Source organism: Lissotriton helveticus, chromosome 5_1 (genome assembly GCF_964261635.1).
Source record: "Lissotriton helveticus chromosome 5_1, aLisHel1.1, whole genome shotgun sequence".
Lineage (NCBI taxonomy): Eukaryota > Metazoa > Chordata > Amphibia > Caudata > Salamandridae > Lissotriton > Lissotriton helveticus.
The window spans coordinates 1995076251-1995097461 of NC_136065.1; the positions used below are offsets into that span (position 1 = coordinate 1995076251).

The following is a 21211-nucleotide window of genomic DNA, read 5'->3' on the forward strand; positions in this document are numbered from 1 at the left end:
TATTAACAGCAACGTCTAGGGAGCAGTGAGAAGATGATTATTTAGCATACAAGATGCATTAGAGGACGAGATATCTCAGATAGTCATGAATCGGTGCCCGAGCAGGTAATGGTCAACAGCAAAACAAAATGGCATGACCGTTGATGAACCCATAGCTCAAAAAGTTGGAATAACAGATAATAGCTACGTGTAATAAAAGGGCATCTATTTCGTGACATACCAGGCTATTTCTTCATTGAGGCCATGTTTTACACTATCAAAGTGATAAATCCAAAAAGTCTCACGTTTCTTACGCGTAATCTCATTTGGTTGGCCTAATCTAGGTTGCACTTTTTCTAGGATTGACCATTTGATGTCCTGCTCATTGTGGTTCATATTCAAACAGTGTTGAACTAGCAGTGCCGTCAGTTTTTTTGTCCTTATGGCAGACTTATGTTCGCTGAAGCGAAGGCGGAATTCCCGACCTGTTTCTCCTACATAAGCCAGCCCACAGTCACAAAACAGGATATAAATGATATTACTACTACGACAGTTTGTTAAATGACGTAGTCTGATCTCTCTGTCATTATATTTAATAACCTCAGATATAATTGCTGAATCACAGGCATGGCAAGAGCCACATCTGTGGTTGCCCAGGATGGCAGGTAAACCTGTGATAGAACGTTGGCCATCTAGGGGAGATCTTTTCACCTGACGAATGTGCACCAACATATCTTTAGGGTTTTTGTTTCGTCTGTAGGCTAACAGGGGTAGTGGCATGGGAGGAGCATTATCGTCTGAATTCAAAATTCTCCAGTTTTTATTAATAATGTTCCTAGTTTTGAAATTTAAAGTTGAATGGTTTATCACACACGTAATCTGATTTTGTTTTTGACGCTTCGACCCTTGTAATAGCGCAGCTCTGTCGTAATATTTCTCTCTTTTATAAGCGTGCCGCACAAGTCGATGGGGGTACCCCCGCTTGAGGAGTCTATCTTTTAACACATCTCCATGCGCATGGAAGGCAGCCATGTCCGTACAGTTACGGCGAATTCGTAAGAATTCCCCAAAGGGAATGGATTCCCTTTGACAATTAGGGTGATAACTGTCAAACTTCAAAATGGTGTTCTTGGCTGTAGTTTTCCGAAAGAGACTCACTTTTAATTGTCCGCTGGTACCCTCAATGCTGATGTCCAAAAAATCGACTTTGTAGCTGTTATAATTTACTGTAAATCTGAGATTTGTGTCACTAGCATTAAGCCAGAGAACAAACGCATGCAACATGTCAACTGGTCCACTCCAAATAAAGAAAATGTCATCTCTAAAACGCTTCCAGATAGTGACATTTTCAAAAAACGGGGCCATGTCATTGTAGATGTTGTGTAGTTCCCACTCTCCCATGAAGGCATTTGCCACACTTGGGGCGCAAGATGCCCCCATTGAGGTTCCCTTGATCTGTTTATAGAAAGAGCCGTTATATTCGAAGAAGCAGAATCTTCACCATGCCCTCATTAGGTTAAAGAACCCTGAGGATAACTTATTAACCTGACAATTGGGTCAGATCTTGGTCAGGCTAAAATCCCAGGTCCGGAACATTGGGAACGGGAAAGGAGGGAGCCCCAGTTTGTCTGGCCAGAACTTAGCTTGGAAGGTTCTTGGAGAATTTTCCCATAGATCATGAAGATTTACGTTTTGGCTGAATTTTATTTTAGTCAATGTAGTATGTATACCAATCATCACCGCCAACATTTGCTCTTTGAAGACTATATCATACACAACACCTTAAGAGGTAAAGGCTCGGAATGCCTACAGATATTGGCCCCATAGTATATCTCAGCCAGAAACCTCCAATTAGCACCTATACGTCCTATCCATCAATGATAATTCAAGAGATGAAACATGGGCCCACAGTTTCAGATTGTAGAATGCCTTCTCCCTTTCCTTGAGAGCTGAACCCAACTCAATTCAGGAAGCTCTTAAATGCAGAACCATCCAGACTTAATTTCTATCGGAACTCATCTCAAACCAACCATTTGTATGGAAGAACATCCCATTGGATTTGAGTATCCCTTGTCTTTTTCCTTATCTGTACACTGTCAGCCGCAAAGAATTAGACATTTGTGTTTTAGGCGTTTGAGGTTGTATTGGCCTTACTCTGTTTAGGAGGATCTTTTTCCAAGGTCTAACACCACAGACGTCACTTATACTGATTGGCAGGATACATCTATTAAACATTTCGAATGAGAATCCTTTGTGGTTGGGATGAGCCCAAGAATTTAAAGAAAACATATATATTTTTTGCTCTGCAGCTCATGAAACTTGGGGAAGAGGCATTTTCCAATGGGAGGCTATTTCTCTGTGACAGTGAAGGGTCTGTCTCCTTTGCTCTTGCACCAGATTCTAGAAACCACTTGGAGGTTTGCTCGGACTGACTGGAGAAGGATGGAGGGTTGAGAGTGAAGTGTTTTGTCTTGATAGAATCTGTGTGCTCCTCCTCAGGCATATGATGCACAGCATCTGCAATGCTTAGTGATAGAGTTAGACTAGATTACGTTTACAGTTTAGTGAGGATTAGGGTTTGACTAAAGGATGGTGAACGGTAGGGGTTGAGGTTGGAGTATGGGTCACAGGTAAGGGAAAATCACTCGTTTTCAGAACATTTCCAATTGAACTGTGCCTTTTTATTTGTACACCCTGATTGTAAATACAGATTTTCTGTTTGTGTTTATACTATTTTTTATTTCCTATCTGTTTCTTCTAGACTGGAGATGGGCCCGCAGATTTGCAGGTAACTAGAGACTGTCCTTGTTGATTCGCCACTTATTAATTTTCTTACATTTGTTCCAGTTGCAGGCGTGCTTGTAATACGCTGCCCTTAAAAGTATCTCTGTGCATTTGTTTGATATCATGTATATCTTAATGTATGATGTCAGATGCTCTCTATTCTAAGAGCGATGGACTCTTGTTTTTTCCTGTTCTGGTATTTTTCCTGCTTTTGGCAATAGAGCCCTTCAGGCTATAGAGCAGCTCTCGGGGAGAAAACAGACAATCAGCCCCACTGCTGGTGCCTGTAGTGCTGCTGTGATCTCTGCCAATGCAGGGAGGCTTCACTGCTGGTGGGATCGGTACCACTGCTGCGGTCTGTAGTGCTGCTGTGGTCTCTGCCACTGCTGGGCCTTCACTGCTGGTGGGATCTGTCTCACTGCTGGAGTCTGTAGTGCTGCTGTGGTCTCTGCCACTTCACTGCCACTGGGATCAGTACCACTGGGGTCTGTAGTGTTGCTGTGGTTTCAGCCACTTAACTGCTGGTGGGATCAGTATCACTGCTGGGGCCTTCACTGCTGGTGGGATCAGTACCACTACTGGAGTCTGTAGTGCTGCTGTGGTCTCTGCCACTGCTGGGCCTTCACTGCTGGCGGGATCTGTCTCACTGCTGGAGTCTGTAGTGCTGCTGTGGTCTCTGCCACTTCACTGCTAGTGGGATCAGTACCACTGACGGGGTCTGTAGTGTTGCTGTGGTCTCAGCCACTTAACTGCTGGTGGGATCAGCATCACTGCTGGGGCCTTCACTGCTGGTAGGATCTGTACCACTGCTGTTGTTTGTAGTGCTGCTGTGATCTCTCCCACTGCTGGGACATGTGCTGCTGGTTGGCTCTGTATCAGTGCTGTGGTCTGCAGCGCTGCTGGGTCTGTGTGGTGATGGTCCATGGAGCTCCTTGGAATACAACGTGTCGACACAGCCATTCACTGCCTCTGAAAGCACAGTTTTCCACTCTAGGCACTCCATGTAGAGCCCCTGAGCTGGTTCATAAAGCCATCATGACTAGTGCTATCCCATGTCCTTGATGGTAAGTTACGGCAGTGCTCCGTTGAAACACATTTTCACACTGTATTATGAAAACAGAGCTGTTCAGCTGGGCTCACTTCAGAGACGGCATTTACTATGTGAAACCTCCTCCACTTTACAGGTACAGTTACACTCTGCTCAGCTGTCCCCGTACAGGCAGCCCTGAAGCACTGAACTCTGCCCAGTTCTTTACAATATCTGCCACTTCATGCATATTCCTCCCCCGCACAGTTATGTACACTCCACGTCGATCTCGCTCAGCACAGCTACACTTTACACAGCTTACCACCTCCAGAACGGGTCACATTCCTCCACTCCCAGTACATTCTTTCCTAATGCATCTACCCTTACCAGTTCTCCGCTCCCAGCACAACCACCCTCTCTGGATGCCATCTGAACAGGGCTCCAGTCTCTGCCCACCCACTCGGGAGTGCTGCACTTTGAGCAGCCCCACTTTCCACACTGTCCTACACTCCCAGAAGAGGTCTACTTTATCTGCGTTCCTCTGGGCATACTCTCTGCACAGTTTACCACTCTCAGTTTACCACTCTCTGCTCAGCCCTCCAAGCTTTGCGCACTCGCTACTATCTGCACAGTCCTTCATTCACTTTACAACCCCCAATCTCTTTTCTGCCTCTAAGCTTTGTACACTCGCTACCAAATGCACAGCCCTTCACTCACAGTACAGCCCCCACTATCTGCTCAGTCATCTGAGCTTGGCACACTCGCTGCCACCAGCACAGCCCTTCACTCATATTACAGCCCACGCTCTCTGCTCAGCCCTCCAAGCTTTGCACACTCCCCTTCCATCTGCACAGTACTTCACTCTCTGCTCAATTATCCAAGCTTTGCACACTCGCTTCCATCGCACAGCCCTTTACTCCCAGTACAGACCCCACTCTCTGCTCAGCCCTCCAAGCTTTGCACACTCGCTTCCATCGCACAGCCCTTTACTCCCAGCACAGCCCCCACTCTCTGCTCAGCCCCCCAAGCTTTGCACACTCGCTTCCATCGCACAGCCCTTTACTCCCAGCACAGACCCCACTCTCTGCTCAGCCCTCCAAGCTTTGCACACTCGCTACCATCTGCACAGCCTTTCACTCACAGTACAGACCTCCACTCTCTTCCCATCACCAGTGGCGCTGGAACTAGGGGCGAAGGAGGTGCTGCAGTCCCACTCATATTAAGCAGATTCAGGAAGACGGACCACAGCAACAACGGTGCATATTTCACCGTCGCTGTGCAAAACAACTGACTGGAGTCTGTAAAGCTTTAAAACAACTGTTTTCCAACAACACTACTGCTGTTTTGTGTTGGTGCTGACCTGTGTTTGTGTGTCTGTGAGTAAAATGTGAGAATGTTGTAACCTGAAACTTATAACACCCTGGCACTGCACAGAAGGGGGAAAGCGGAAAAAGAAAGTTCAAAGATTACTTACAGCACACACAGCAAATATATAAGGAGCAATCCCAGAGGAGGTTCTAGAAGGAAAAGTTGTATTGGAATGTAGTGTCTCTGAAGACGTATAGGAGGAATGTCCAACATAGGTCTAGAAGGTTTGATCCATGACTTATGTTCACCATCCCTAACCCCATTTTACTAATATGACCCCCAAAATAACCTTGCTAGGCTGCTCCCTCCTCTTCCCCTTCTTGCATCATCTCATACCTCTTTAACTACTCAGATCTCCCAAACAAGCCTTTTTAAACCGTTACCTCTGATTCTTCCCCCCCTCCACCTCCCCTTTACTCATCCCAAACCTCCTCCTACTACTATGAGCCTACAAAAAACCTTTCTAGACCCTTCCCTCTTCAATCCCTCCCTTATCCTTTTCAATCAAACTAACATACTAACATGTTCACCGCTCAAATTAATTTCATATCTCCCTATACTAATTCCCCACTAATCCTTTTTGGGTTCTGGAGTCGTATGCTACCTGCCGAAAAACGGGTTGACACCTCATCAGGGGTAATAAGTGCTATATAAATGCAAACCCTTCCTTCATCTATCCCTCCACTATCCTTTTTCAATTCAAATAATAAACTCACATGTCCACCGCTCAAATTAATCTCATACCTCCCTATACTAATTCACCACTGTTAGAACTGGGTGTCTCTAGTTGGCAGAGGTAGCTACCTTTGACCAAATAGGGACCCTTGCTTCTAGTCAGGGTAAAGGGGTACACTTCTAAAATAACCCCTGCTCACCCCTTTGGTAGCTTGGCATGAGCAGACAGGCTTATATTAGAGGCAGTGTGTAAAGCATTTGTGAACAAATACAGTAATGCAGTGAAAACACTGCAAATGGACACCACACCAGTTTAGAAAAATAAGTAATCTTTACTAGACCTAACACAAGACCAAACAACAAAAATCCACAATACTGTAATCAAAAATAGGTTTCAAAATGATAGAAAATAGTTCAGTTCAATGTAGATGGTAAATGCGACACTTTACTCTCAAAGTACCTTGGATGCGTCACGCAATACAAACAAAAGGGTCGCAGGGAAGGTGATGCGTGGGTTCCTTGCTTCGGGAGAGGTGATGCGTCGGTTCCATACTGGAGAGAAGGTGATGCATCGGTTTCTTACTGTGATCCGGTGCGATGCGACAAGATGGCTCCTCGATGCGATACGACGATCCGGTGCGATGCGAGAAAATGGCATCTCGATGCGATGCGACAACGCTGGATGTGATGCGTGCACGCCCGACTGCCCTTTGGCGAACTCGGTAACTTCTGAGCCACGACAGGCCCTGCGACACGCTTCTCCGGTGATGCAACGGCGAACTCTGCGGTGGAGGCGCGCTTCTCTGGTGATGCGACACGCTTCGACGATGATGCGATGGATAACAGCTGCAGTGGCGACACGCTTCTTCGGCGATGCGACGGCAACTGCTGTAGTGGCGACACGCTTCTCTTTGTTGCATTGCGCTTCCAGCTCCCAGCGACTCATAGTCACTTCAGAGGGCCCAAGCAACAGCAGGCACCTATCTGCAGGCAGAATTCCACAGCAAGGGAATTCCGGGGAGCTGGTGGTGAAGTCTTGTATCCCTGAGACTTCAGGCAGGAGGCAAGCTCAGTTCAAGCCCTTGGAGATTCCTCTTCAAGATTGCAAAAGTACACACAAAGTTCCTTTTCTCCTTTCCTTGGCAAATAAAGTAACCACTGCAGGCCAACCCCAACAGCACAGCACAGGGACAGTCTCCTCCTTACAGCTTCCTTGGTTCTTCTCCTTGGCAAACGTTTTTCTTGATTCCCAGAAGTGATCTAAAGTTCTGGGGTCTGGGTCCCCTCTTTTATACACCAAAATCCTTTGTCTCTGAAGTCAGAGAGCGTCTGTAATGAAGTCCAAACCAGTTCTGGTCAGTCCTAGAGCACTTTGTTTACAGGACTCCTTCTTTCCTTTGACAGTGTGGGCCAGGGTCCTCAGACACACCACAGGAGGTGGAGACAGCGTTGTGGAAGGCAGGCACAGCCCTATTCAGGCAGCTCCTCCCACCACCACACATACAGATAGGTCTATTCAGCTCTGTGCTGACTCACTCTGTCTCCTGGAGCCCCCAGCCCCTGTCACTCAAAAACCAGACAAGGAATACACAATCTAGCAGAGGCAGGCTTGGATAGTTAGTCAAGAAAATACCTACTTTCTAAAAGTGGTATTTTCAAACACAGAATGTTAAAAACAACTTCACTAAAATATGTATTTTATCATTCTGAGTTCAGGCATACTAAACTGGAATTTCTACCCAGTTCCCTGAGTCAGGATGATAAGATGTTATAATCAAACTGCCCATTCTGGCCTATGGGGAACAGGTAGCCTTGCAATAGTGAAAAACGAAATTGGCTGTAATTTAGTATTAGGACATGCTACACACATCATGGCATGTCCTACCTTTTACATACAATGCACCCTGCCCTATCTTAGGGGTGACTAATATGCAGAAAGGGGAAGGTTCAGGGACTGGCAAGTGGGTGCACTTGCTCAGTCAACATGGCAGTATCAGACTGTATCAAGTAATATATGATAAAGCAAAGCCAACAACGAAACTCAACGGTGGGAATTATTCCTTCTTTGTTCAACCAGACTTTTATCACTACACGGTGGAGAGACGATGGCGCCTTCGCCAGATGATTAAGCCAGTACAAGATCGGGGGGCAAGCATACCCGCTGCACCCAGCTCGTTTAAAAGTGATCAAGGGAGATCAAACTCGATTCTTCACCTCTGAAAGTAAAGTTAAGGAGTATTTGGAGGGCTGGGACCGCAAGTCTTAGACCAACTTTCAGACTAATCTACAGAATACTCGAACTCTACATTCGGGGCCACAGAACATTTCACTTGGATGCTACTTTAAAAATGTTGGTCTTTCTCCTTTTTACTCCTCTTTTGCCGTCTCTGGAAAGGGAAAGGGGGGGGCGAAGTGGGAGGGGAAAGAAGGGGGTGAAGAGAGAAGGGGAAAAAGAGGCTGTTTTTTCTATTTCTGTGTGTTCTAGCTGGCAGGAAACAAAATATTTGGGTCGGGGAGCAGCAACAATCACAACAGACTATCCAGTCTGGATGCCTTTCTACAGGGGCTGAGGTGGGGAAGGGGTTCAAGGGCACTTGGAGGTGGGGATGGTGGGGATGGAGGGGGGCTTGGTGGGTAGTACACAGGGTGGAGGGTGAGCAAAAAGAAAAAATCGGAGAGGTTATAATAAAAAGAAATGACATAGCAAGTATAAATAAGCAAGAGCAATTAGTTCAGTGAAAATTAAATAACTCAAATGGGTAGAATCACTAACTGCTCAGTCAACATTGGCGGTCTTAATGACAAACAAAAACGTATCAGAGTTGGCAAACTATTAAGAGGCCTAAAAGTCGATATAATATGCCAACAAGAAACACACATCCCCTGGGGAAAAGGGATATGTTAGCTATAAAGAGATATAATCTCCTAGCTTGCGCTACCCAAACTTCAACCATAAGGGGAGTCGCGATTCATGTAAAGAACGGTATCGGTCCAGCTAAACGGGTCCTGGAAGATAAGTGGGGGAGCTGGGCTATTGTACAACTCCACATGGGATGATCTAATGAGGATGACCCACAAATTTTCAACGACTTTGAAGTCGAGCTAGCATCGTGGCCAGGCCCATTACTAATCTGTGGGGATTTAAATATTCTCAAACAAAAAACAGAAGAGGTCCCCTGACTAATCCAATGCGGGACTAGGGGTAAGTAGGCATGAAAAGTAAACAGTCCCAAAGGTACAGAAGTACAAAGAGCAATAGGTCTCACTCTAGCACAAGTGAAATACACAAAGCAATAATACCACTGCCATACTGTTCAATACACCACTGTGAGCAACGATATTTTATATGGAATAAAGAATAAAAATGAAAATAAAAATAGAAATGCTTGTTTCCTATGTCGAAGTGTATTTGTTCATTTCATTCAAAAGCAATACATAGACAATCAATATTTGGCACACAAAAAAAATGTTTGCAATAAAAATACATGATTAAAATCTCATAATAAAATACATCACAAAGATATCACAACAATCAAAAACAGATTTCATAATACAAGTTACGATGTTTGAGAAAGTAGTTGTCGACGCAGCGTTTTGGTATTTTTAAAAAATTCTTACACCTTCTTCAGGACAATTTCTAAATAACAGAGAATAAATAATTACTTCACTGATCATTTATATTTTTTTTATATAAGAACAAACAATTTATCACTCGTGGTCAGCAGGCAGGTATTGTAACAAAAGACATCTATTTTATATGTACCATTTGATACAATATAATTTCTTCAGGTCACAACTATAAATTTACAATGGTATATTCTCGATGAATATTAACAAAAAATATTATATGATGTCATTGCCACTCTATAGGTGGTATCAATTTTGTAAATCATAGAGGAAAGCAAATTGTTCTATAATTTATCTCTCTGCTCCCCATCTCTTATCACCTATAGTGAAGGCATTCTGTCACAGTGTCGAATATAACAGTTTCTATATGAATTCTAGTAGATAAATCAGTTTGTCCAATATTCATAACTGTCACATACCTCAGCCGTAGGCTTTAGACAAGATGATCTATAGGATAGACTCCAAAGGTTTTTTTAAAACATGAACCCTTGGTTTAGGTGCAGTTTAATTCTGCTACTAGCATCCGATTGCTTCTGTCCTTAATGGAACAAGAAGATTACAACTATTAAAATATCAATTCAGACATGAAAGTTTCCTTATATATGGTACAGCTGTAGAGTTAAATTACCTCGGAATGGAGTTATGTTTCCCTTAACATCATCCAGAGGGGCCACCGATATTCATGGGTGAGTTCCAATTAAAATCTAAAGAGAGTGATATTGCCCCGTTATAATAGTCAAACGCCCTTATGGAATTTATAACCAAAGGTCTTTGGGTAGTTACTTACCAAATGAACAGGAGAATAGACATATATATGTTTATTATTGTTTCTATCGCCGCAGCTGTATCTGTTAATGTGTTTATTTTGACGGCAGATATCTCTTTAGTTTGGACTTAAAATATGCGATTGGTTTAATTCAATCTGTAGACAAGAAAATACAAAGATAATCATACAATCTTGTATATTCACCATTGTGAGCAAAAATATTGTTAGCTAATTCATCGTTAAAGCTAATCGTTTTCGCTAAATTTAAAATATTACATATCTAGAGACTATGTACATATTATTTGACCTAGCAGCAATTAAGTGCCTAGTCATTTTACTAGCGTTTGTATTCTCTTCTCAACTCACCAACGCTTAGTAGCTACAATAAGTGGTCTGAGTATCAGTAAACTCATGCGGTTAGCCCTAAGCGACCCTGGCCATCTAATTTTATGTAATACTGTAATCTAAAAGGTAAAATAAAAATAACAAATAAAACGGAGATTGCTCCAGGTGGCCACCAGAGGAAGAAACCACTTAATCTTTGCTAATAGGTATCTTATAGGGCTACTCTACCGCCTTTTCTCTACGAACACGCCTGCTTCCAACTAGTTTGCCAGGCGTTCAAGCGGTGGATGTACCCATTTCGTCATACATCAGAAACTCGCTAGGCCCTCTTTGTCATAACATTTACTAGGCCCTCTTCATCATAACGCTTGCCTGTGGTCAAACTCCTCACAAAAGTTCCAATACAAAAGTGCGTACACGTTTACCGTTTCGCAACAATTATTATATATCAAGCGCTACTGCGGAGATAGATATAGATAAATAGCTTATTTGAGCTTCGTTACATCTCACTATTAATTATACATACAATGTATGCTTTTTCCTTAAGGGCTTTCTAAAAGGGCAAAGCATATCACGTCGGGGAAACTTCTTACAGTGAGTTAGTGAAACGGCCTCCCTGCTCCCTCTGGCGTGTGCGTCAGCATTACGTCAGTGGGTGTTTTCGGGCTGTTTAAAAAGCCAAGAGTCCCTAATTGGCTCCTTGCCGATCAAATGATCGGGAGTAACCTTACATCTTATTCGTCGGTGATGTTTGGTAGCCGTATTATTGTTTGGCTCTCTTTTTTTTATTTTCAATAACTTTATCTGTTCACACATTTGGTACACGGTATATAATCACTGGACCGCTCATGTACTATACGGGTCCATAGCTAAGATAGAATTCTAAACTAAAGGTATAAATTTGGGGACCATAACTTATAGAGACAGTGCCAATCGTATATTCGCAGTGTCTTCCAGTTTAAGCATGTTATCAACTCGCGGTATCAGATCAATTATTTATGAAAAATCAGTCTCCTCTGCCTACCCTATATTTTCTTATTTCTCATAGAGCTGCCTCCTAGAGTGTTTAAGGTCATGCTACAGATGATATTTGTAAGAATAATTATAAATATAAACTATCAAAATGAATTGCCTCATCATGAGTATAATCTTAATGCGTTGGGAGATCCTCAGCCATAGACGCATTACTTGGCAAACTTCGTCTATGTGTATTCAGAACATATTGATTCAATTGATTCAGAAGAGATGTTAAATATCATAGGTACTAGCATCATTTACGAAGTTATCTCTGAAACTTGGTTATTCATAATATTTAGGGCAGATGGTATCAGGAATTCATCTTGTATTGAGCTCATCCAGTGTCACTAGAAAAGGTAAAGGTCTAACTGTCATTTGTCTAGATTGAAAAAACGAAATGTCACACAATTCCTTTCCAATCTTCTTTGCTATTAAGGCCATTTCTAACAGTGTTCAGACGTGACATATAATATTGTTCTCGTTTTTTCCTTTTGCTATTTGTGTCTCCGCCCTGGGTATTCATTTCAATTGCTTCTAAGCCGCACCAAGTTATATCTTCACATTTGCGTCCTGCCTCTTTCCAATGTTCTGTGAGGGGAGCACCTTTCTTGTAGTTTCTGATCGCTGACCTATGTTCATTAAGCCTAACACGTACTTCTCTTGAGGTCTCTCCTATATATGCTAAGTTGCACGGACATTTTATTAGATAAATTAAGTTTTTGGTGCGGCAGTTTATAAAGCTCTTAATTTTAGTCGATACCTCGTTATGCATAATATTGTTACCTTTCAAGATATTATTGCAGTTAAGACACCCATTACATGCAAATGTGCCTGTAGGTAATGGTGCAAGATTAATGCATGGTTGGTTGCTAAATTTATCTTCCCTATAGGTATGAACCAAACTGTTTCTTATTGTTCAATTTCTCCTGAATGACATCATTGGTTTGGGTAATCTTTCTTTCTTATTGTTGGTCAATAGATGCCAATTCCTATTTATTATATTTTTTATTTTATTGCTCATAGGAGTGAAATTGGTGACAAAGATTAGTTGTTGCTCTCTTATCTTGGGTACTTTTGGTGTAAAAAGGCTCTCCCTGTTAAAATATTTAGCTCTCTTGTAGGCATGACGGATCATCCGTTTGGGATAACCTCTATCTAGAAATTTCTTTTTCAGATCATTAGCATGTCTATCAAAATCTTTTATGGTGGTACAGTTCCTTTTTAATCGTAAAAATTGTCCAAATGGAATGTTATCCTTTTAGCATGGGGGTGGTTGCTATCATAATGGAGCATGGTGGTTCTATCTGATGGTTTAGTATAGAGTTCAACATTTAGACTCCCACCCACATGTTTGATGACAACATCCAGAAATGTGCATCTGTCTCTATCAATGTAGGATGTGAACTTGAGGTTACAATCCCCTAGGTTCAGCCAATCAATAAATTCTTTTTTCTATGGTACCTGTCCAAATAAAAAAGACATCACCAGGGTCGCTTAGGGCAAACCGCATGAGTTTACTGATACTCAGATCACTTATTGTAGCTACTAAGCGTTGGTGAGTTGAGAAGAGAATACAAACGCTAGTAAAATGACTAGGCACTTAATTCCTGCTAGGTCAAATAATATGTACATAGTCTCTCTTTAGATATGTAATTTTTTTAATTTAGCGAAAACGATTAGCTTTAACGATGAATTAGCTAACAATATTTTTGCTCACAATGGTGAATATACAAGATTTTATGATTATCTTTGTATTTTCTTGCCTACAGATTGAATTAAACCAATCGCATATTTTAAGTCCAAACTAAAGCGATATCTGCCGTCAAAATAAGCACATTAACAGATACAGCTTCGGCGATAGAACCAGTAATAAACATATATATGTCTATTCTCCTGTTCATTTGGTAAGGAACTACCCAAAGACCTTTCGTTATAAATTCCATAAGGGCGTTTGACTATTATAACGGGGCAATATCACTCTCTTTAGATTTTAATTGGAACTCACCCATGAATATCGGTGGCCCCTCTGGATGATGTTAAGGGAAACATAACTCCATTCCGAAGTAATTTAACTCTACTACCGTCCTGCCTAGATCAGAAGCGGTCACTCCTCACGCTGCTCCCTGCTGAATTAAGTGGTATCGTAGCGCTTCTGCCAGATTGATCATTGCCATTAATTCGAATTGCGCACTGCTCGCTCTGCTTACTGTAATTAATTATTGTGCCTGATGATATCGACATCGTAGCGCTATACTGGTAGACTGCTCTGCATTTATTTTGCAACTGTGCACTGCTCGCTTTGCCTGCTTTAACTATTTGTGCCTGATTGTGCCGGTGCCACTGCGCATTTAATAGTGATTTCAGGTGGTGCCCCAATCTCGTCCTGTTTCGCTTTTGGGCTTGCTGCCATTTTGTTGTTTGTTGTTGTGCCTCCCAGCCCGGCTCTCCACCCCGCTCCCGCCTCCCAGCTGCTCCTCCCTCGCCCCTCCCCCCCTCCACTATCCACTTATGACAGATGCTTTTGCGCACAGCGGACGCGCCCCATGCCAAAGGTAAGCCCATCCGCGCCTGGACCGCGCTCAGCGCCAGACCCCCTGGTCCCCGCAAAATCCACTCCACCCGCATAACGTACGACGCCGCAACCCTCGCAGCACTTAACCCCGGCCGACTCCCAAACTGCTACCAAGCCGCCCCAGGTCACACCCATGGACCCTTCACCTGCCGCTCATGCAAGTTCGACTGCATCAGGACCCACACCAAATCCACTAACTCCAATCAGAGCTCCAACACTAACCACCTGAAATGCATTCTGCTCAACACCCGTTCAGTCCACAGACACGCCATTGACCTTTGGAACCTACTCGACACTACATCGCCGGATGTTGCCTTCCTTACAGAAACCTGGATGAACACCTCATCAGCTCCCGACATCACCATAGCCATCCCGGACGGCTACAAGATCATCCGAAAGGACCGCACCAACCAAACAGGAGGAGGCATCGCCATCGTCCATAAGAACACCATCCGCATCACGACCAGTTCAGACGATAACCTCGCTACCGCCGAACACCTTTACTTCCAGATCCACACCGACCCCAAGACCACACTCAGAGGCACCCTCATCTACAGGCCACCAGGACCCCGCACACAATTCAGCGAAGACATCACTGACTTCATCAGCCCACACGCCCTCCCCTCCGAGGACTACATTCTACTGGGAGACCTCAACTTCCACCTGGAAAAGAAAAACGACAGCAACACCACCACCCTTCTGGACAACCTGGCCAACCTCGGACTCAAACAACTTGTTGACACCCCCACCCACTATGCCGGTCACACGCTCGACCCAATCTTCACCTCCAGCAAACACATCTCCTTCAACCACACCACAGCTCTCCATTGGACGGACCACAGCTGCGTTCACTTCAACTACAAAAAGACCACGACCCACAACCTCCCACAACCAATTCCCCGAAGAAACTGGAACAAAATTACCACCGACCAGCTCTTCACATCGCTTCACCAAAACCCTCCTGCCAAACCATCGGACCCAAACGAAGCAGCCACCAACCTCACACAATTGATCACCCACAGCGCCGACGAACTAGCACCCTTGAAAAACCATCAAATCAAGCAAGGTAGCAAAAAAGCCCCCTGGTTCAACCATGACCTTAAGAAATCCAAGAAGTTCTGTCGCACCCTCGAGAAAGCCTGGAGAAAAAACCCTACCACTGACAACCTGACCACCTTCAAGAACGCCACCCGCAAACACCACCAACTGATCCGATCCACCAAGAAATCAGCAACAACGCCCACAACAGCAAGGAACTATTCAACATCGTCAAAGAATTTACCAACCCCACCGCCGGCACCAACGACATCACTCCCTCCCAAGACCTCAGCGACTCCCTAGCCTCATTTTTCCACAACAAAATCGCCGACATACATAACAGCTTTGAAAACCAGTCCAGAGACCAGTCCACTCCACCCACCTCCGAACCAAAACCCCCCTCTAACAACCTTTGCGCCTGGAACGCAATCACCACTGAAGACACCATCCGCCTGATGAACTCCATCCACTCAGGATCGCCAACCGACCCATGTCCCCACCACATTTTCAACAAAGCAGACTCCATTAACGCACCCCATCTCCGAGACGTCATCAACTGCTCCCTCAACTCCGCTACCTTCCCGGAAAGCTGGAAACATGCCGAACTCAGCGCCCTTCTGAAGAAACCCACAGCAGACCCCACTGAACTTAAGAACTACCGCCCCATCTCGCTCCTCCCATTCCCTGCCAAAGTCATTGAGAAAGCCGTCAACAGTCAGCTTGCCGCCTTCCTCGAATCCAACAAATCCCTCGACCCCTCACAGTCCGGCTTCCGAGCCAAACACAGCACCGAAACCGCCCTCATCGCAGCAACAGATGACATTCGAACATTACTGGACAACGGAGAAACAGTTGCCCTCATCCTACTTGACCTCTCCGCAGCCTTCGACACAGTCTGTCATAGCACCCTCATACAACGCCTCAGCAACGTCGGAATACAAGGAAAAGCATTGGACTGGATCATCTCATTCCTCACCGGAAGAACCCAGAGAGTCCGCCTCCCCCCTTTTAGATCAGAGGCCATCGAAGTCATCTGCGGCGTACCACAAGGATCATCACTCTCTTCAACGTGTACATGACTCCCCTCGCATCCATCGCGCGCCAACACAACCTCAACATCATCTCCTACGCAGATGACACCCAGCTGATCCTCTCCCTCACCAGAGACCCAAACACCGCCAAAACCAACTTACACGAAGGAATGAAAGATGTAGCCGTGTGGATGAAAAATAGCCGTTTAAAACTGAACTCGGACAAAACGGAAGTCCTCATCTTAGGCTCATCGCCCTCTGCTTGGGACGACTCATGGTGGCCACCGGCCCTGGGAACCGCACCCATACCAACGGACCACACACGTAACCTAGGCTTCATCCTGGACTCCTCCCTCTCGATGACCAGACAAGTCAACGCCGTCTCATCATCATGCTTCAACATCCTACGCATGCTCAAAAAAATCTTCCGTTGGATCCCCACCGAAACAAGAAAAACGGTCACCCACGCACTGGTCACAAGCAGACTGGATTACGGAAACACCCTTTACGCCGGAACCACAGCCAAACTACAGAAAAAACTCCAACGCATCCAAAACGCCTCAGCCAGACTCATACTAGACATCCCCGCCAAGCTCACATTTCCGGTCACCTGAAAGACCTCCACTGGCTCAACAAGAGAATAACGTTCCGTCTCCTCACCCACGCACACAAAGCCCTCTATGACCTAGGACCCGAATGCCTCAACATGCGCCTGTCCTTTTACACCCCCACCCGCCAACTACGATCGTCCAATCAAGCCCTCGCCGCAATTCCGCGCATCCATAGATCCACCATGGGGGGAAGATCCTTCTCCTACTTAGCGGCCAAAACCTGGAATTCTCTCTCCACCCACCTCCGCCTTACACAGAACCACCTCTCCTTCAGAAAGCAACTAAAAACTTGGATATTCGATAAGTAAAGTACCCCCCCTCCCTCAAGCGCCTTGAGTCCCTCTGGGTGAGTAGCGCGCTATACAAATTTTTGAACTTGAACTTGAATTGATATTTTAATAGTTGTAATCTTCTTGTTCCATTAAGGACAGAAGCAATCGAATGCCAGTAGCAGAATGAAACTGCACACCTAAACCAAGGGTACATGTTTTTAAAAAACCTTTGGAGTCTATCCTAAAGATCATCTTGTCTAAAGCCTACGGCTGAGGTATGTGACGGTTATGAATATTGGACAAACTAATTTATCTACTAGAATTCATATAGAAACTGTTATATTCGACACTGTGACAGAATGCCTTCACTATAGGTGATAAGAGATGGGGAGCAGAGAGATAAATTATAGAACAATTTGCTTTCCTCTATGATTTACAAAATTGATACCACCTATAGAGTGTCAATGACATCATATAAGATTTTTTGTTAATATTCATCAAGAATATACCATTGTAAATTTATAGTTGTGACCTGAAGAAATGATATTGTATCAAATGGTACATATAAAATAGATGTCTTTTGTTACAATACCTGCCTGCTGACCACGAGTGATAAATTGTTTGTTCTTATATAAAAAAATATAATTGATCAGTGAAGATATTATTTGTTCTCTGTTATTTAGAAATTGAAAAGAAGGTGTAAGAATTTTAAAAAATACCGAACGCTGCGTCGACAACTACTTTCTCAAACATCGTAACTTGTATTATGAAATCTGTTTTTTTGATTGTTGTGATATCTTTGTGATGTATTTTATTATGAGATTTTAATCATGTATTTTTATTGCAAAATTTTTTTGGGGTGTGACAAATATGGATTGTCTATGTATAGCTTTTGAATAAAATGAACAAATACACTTCGACATAAGAAACAAACATTTCTATTTTTATTTTCATTTTTATTCTTTATTCCATATAAAATATCGTTGCTCACAGTGGTGTATTGAACAGTATGGCAGTGGTATTATTGTTTTGTGTATTTCACTTGTGCTAGAGTGAGACATTGCTCTTTGTACTTCTGTACCTTTGGGACTGTTTACTTTTTATATTCAAATATTCTCTACAATACTGGGTATGGTAGAATTCAGAAATACCAGGGCAGGAAACCCCATGTTCATCGAGCCCTTTCGGCCCTGTGGGCTACCAATGACCTGAAGGATGTGTGGGGGGTAAAACATCCTGCCGACCCTGGTTATACATACTTTTCAAATCCCCACAAGAAGTATGTTAGGCTGGATTACTTCTTGGTATCACCCTCTTTGAGTACGACCGTAGGGACAAAGAAACTACCCAGATTACTTTCAGACCACATTCCCCTACTTATAGATTTGGCACTTCAGACTGAAGACCGTCCACAGCCAAAGTGGACGTTCAACAGATATTTATTGTCCAACGACCAATATCTTAAAGATATTAAACAATGGGCCATAGAATGTTATGAAATGAACCAATATATTTGTTCGAGAGGTGTAGTTTGGGATAGTTTCAAAGCAGGCCTCCGGGGAGAAACAATAAGCTTTGTGGGGAAGATGATAAAACAAGAGAAGGAGATAAATGATCTGATTACCCTATTGGGGCAAATTGAAGAAGAACATACTAACATAATCAGACAAAACCAAGAAGTGGAAGAATTATCACTGCAACAAAAAATAATGATTACTAAAGCCGAAATAAGTAGTTATTACATCAGGAAGGGGACAGCCATGTATCATGCACACAAAAGCGAGAGATATGAATATAGCGAGGATGTAGGTAAGATACCTGCTTTGCGGACTAACAAAGAGCAGCCAGAAACAACATAACGGGTATTAGAGGCCAAGATGGTAAACATCATACAGAAATAAAAGACATTGTTAAGATCGTTGAAACGTTTTATCAAGATCTGTATCAGCAGGACAATCTTGATCCCATTCTTTCCAACTAAACTGAGTTAACTTTAGGAAATCATCGTAGGCTCAGTGAAGAATTGCGACAAGAGCTTGAATAAGAAATCACGATCGAAGAGGTTCTATTAGCCCTGAAATCAATGGCCTCAGGAAAAGCGGCAGGTCCTGACAGAATCCCACTAGAACTATATAAAGCAATTCAAGAGGAAATAACTCTGATACTCTTAGACCTGTTTCTCGGAATACAACATAGCAGGACTCCCCCTGAGTGTTGGCAAGGGGCATATATAGTGGTCTTTTAAAAAAAAGGAAAGGCCATTGACAACCCTGCATCATAAAGGCCTCATGAACGCTGATGCCAAACTTTACTCAAAAATCCTTGTGACTCGGCTACGGAAGATCATATCCAATCTAGTCTCACCGTGGCAACATGGCTTTATACCTACAAGAGGCACATCAGATCAGATCAGACATGCTATAGCCTTGTTTGGTATAACGGAGATAACCGGTGAGAGGATGGTTATGATCCTCCTAGATGCTGAGAAGACATTCGATCGTGTCTCATGGCAGTGTCTCTGGGCAACTATGGTGCAGAGAGGATTTGGTCCTGGCTTTATGACAGCTATACAGGCAATGTATCACAGGCCATATGGGAGGTTAAATATAATGGGTCAAGAATCAAAACCTATCGACATTGCAAGAGGGACCAGGCAGGGCTGACCCTGTTCTCCAATATTATTTGCCCTTTATATTGATATTTTTATAGAGCAAATATTCCAAGGTCAAATAATTACACCAGTCTAGTGCAATGGATACAATACAAAGACAATGGCTTATGCCGGCGATTTGCCAGTGGTCACTACTGACCCAGTAAAGGCAATTAGCCAAATTCAGAAATAAGCCTATAAATATCGTTGAAAATCCGGCTACCTGTTAAATATGAGGTAATCCATCTTGGCATTAAAATCAGTAGCAATGTAGAAACCATCTGGAAAATAAACATGTTGCCCATGAATAATAAGATCAGTACGGATTTACGTAGCTTAGATAGATTACACTTAACACTTATAGGACAATGTAATATATTTAAGATGGTCATGTTATCTAAAGTCCTGTATATGTTTAGGTCTATGACATTAAAATTGAAGATTCATTTCTAAAGAAATTAGACAGTAGATTTAGTAATTTTGTTTGGAAGTACTACAATTATGCAACTTTCCTACAGCAAATAGCTTTTGTGACCTTAGCTGGTGTTGGTAATAGACAACACGATGTAAACAAGGATCTCCCATCGATTTATGAGTTAGCAATAGGAAGAGATGCACAGGGAGTACTTTTACGACAGTTAGAGTCCAGCTACTATTAAAAACTAAATTTAAGGTGGTAACTGTAGTCTGGAATATATGGAAAAGAATGGTAGAGTTTACTAAGATATCTAAATACAATAGACATACACCACTGTGGCGATCTCTTCTCTTTCCCACATCAATATATGATAATTTGGCTAGGCAATGGGAAGATAAAGGAATATTGAGGGTGGGGGATATCTATTTAATTGAACAAAGGCTGTCGTTCTCTGAGCTACAGCAAAGTTAGGTATAGCGGCTGGAACATATTTTAAATACAGACAGCCTAACAGTTTTTTAAATCAAATTAACGAAGAGGGACTATCTTTATGTAGAAATGTGTTAATAGAGTCTATGTCTTAGCCTCAGACAAAAATTAAGAACATATATAAAATTTGATAGATACGCTTCCCGATGACCTTGAGGTAGTAGAAATTAAATGGGTTATTAAAGTAGGAGATCCTGACATTGATGTGTACAATTCGTTAGCCTTAGCCAAGGGGACATTCCTTGCAGCCAATTTGAAAGCTCAACACTATTATACAGTATATGACCTTTACTTTACTCCCGCAAAATTACATCGGTGGGGGAAAAGAGAGGACGATAAATATCCGCGATGCGACCAAGGGCCAGCAGATATAATTCACATGTTCTACAGTTGTGAGAAACTGAATCTATTGATAAAACAGACAGAGGAATTTTTGTCAGCAGCAATAGACACTTTTGTTAAAACTAATGCTGCTTGGATATGATGAGAAGGCGCAATGCGATTGTCATAAGGACAAGTTTGTTTTTGTCTCAATAGCTGTA

At 43.2% G+C, this 21211-nt stretch overlaps 1 protein-coding gene across 1 annotated transcript in view; it reads left to right on the forward strand.

Annotated features, from left to right (window-relative positions):
- LOC144756146 (E3 ubiquitin-protein ligase TRIM39-like) overlaps window positions 1-21211 on the forward strand; it is a 225563-nt gene that overhangs the window by 132741 nt on the left and 71611 nt on the right. The window contains exon 6 of the mRNA XM_078645721.1: window positions 2741-2767. Coding sequence (XP_078501847.1) covers window positions 2741-2767 — 27 coding nt within the window. The remainder of the gene's footprint in view (window positions 1-2740; window positions 2768-21211) is intronic.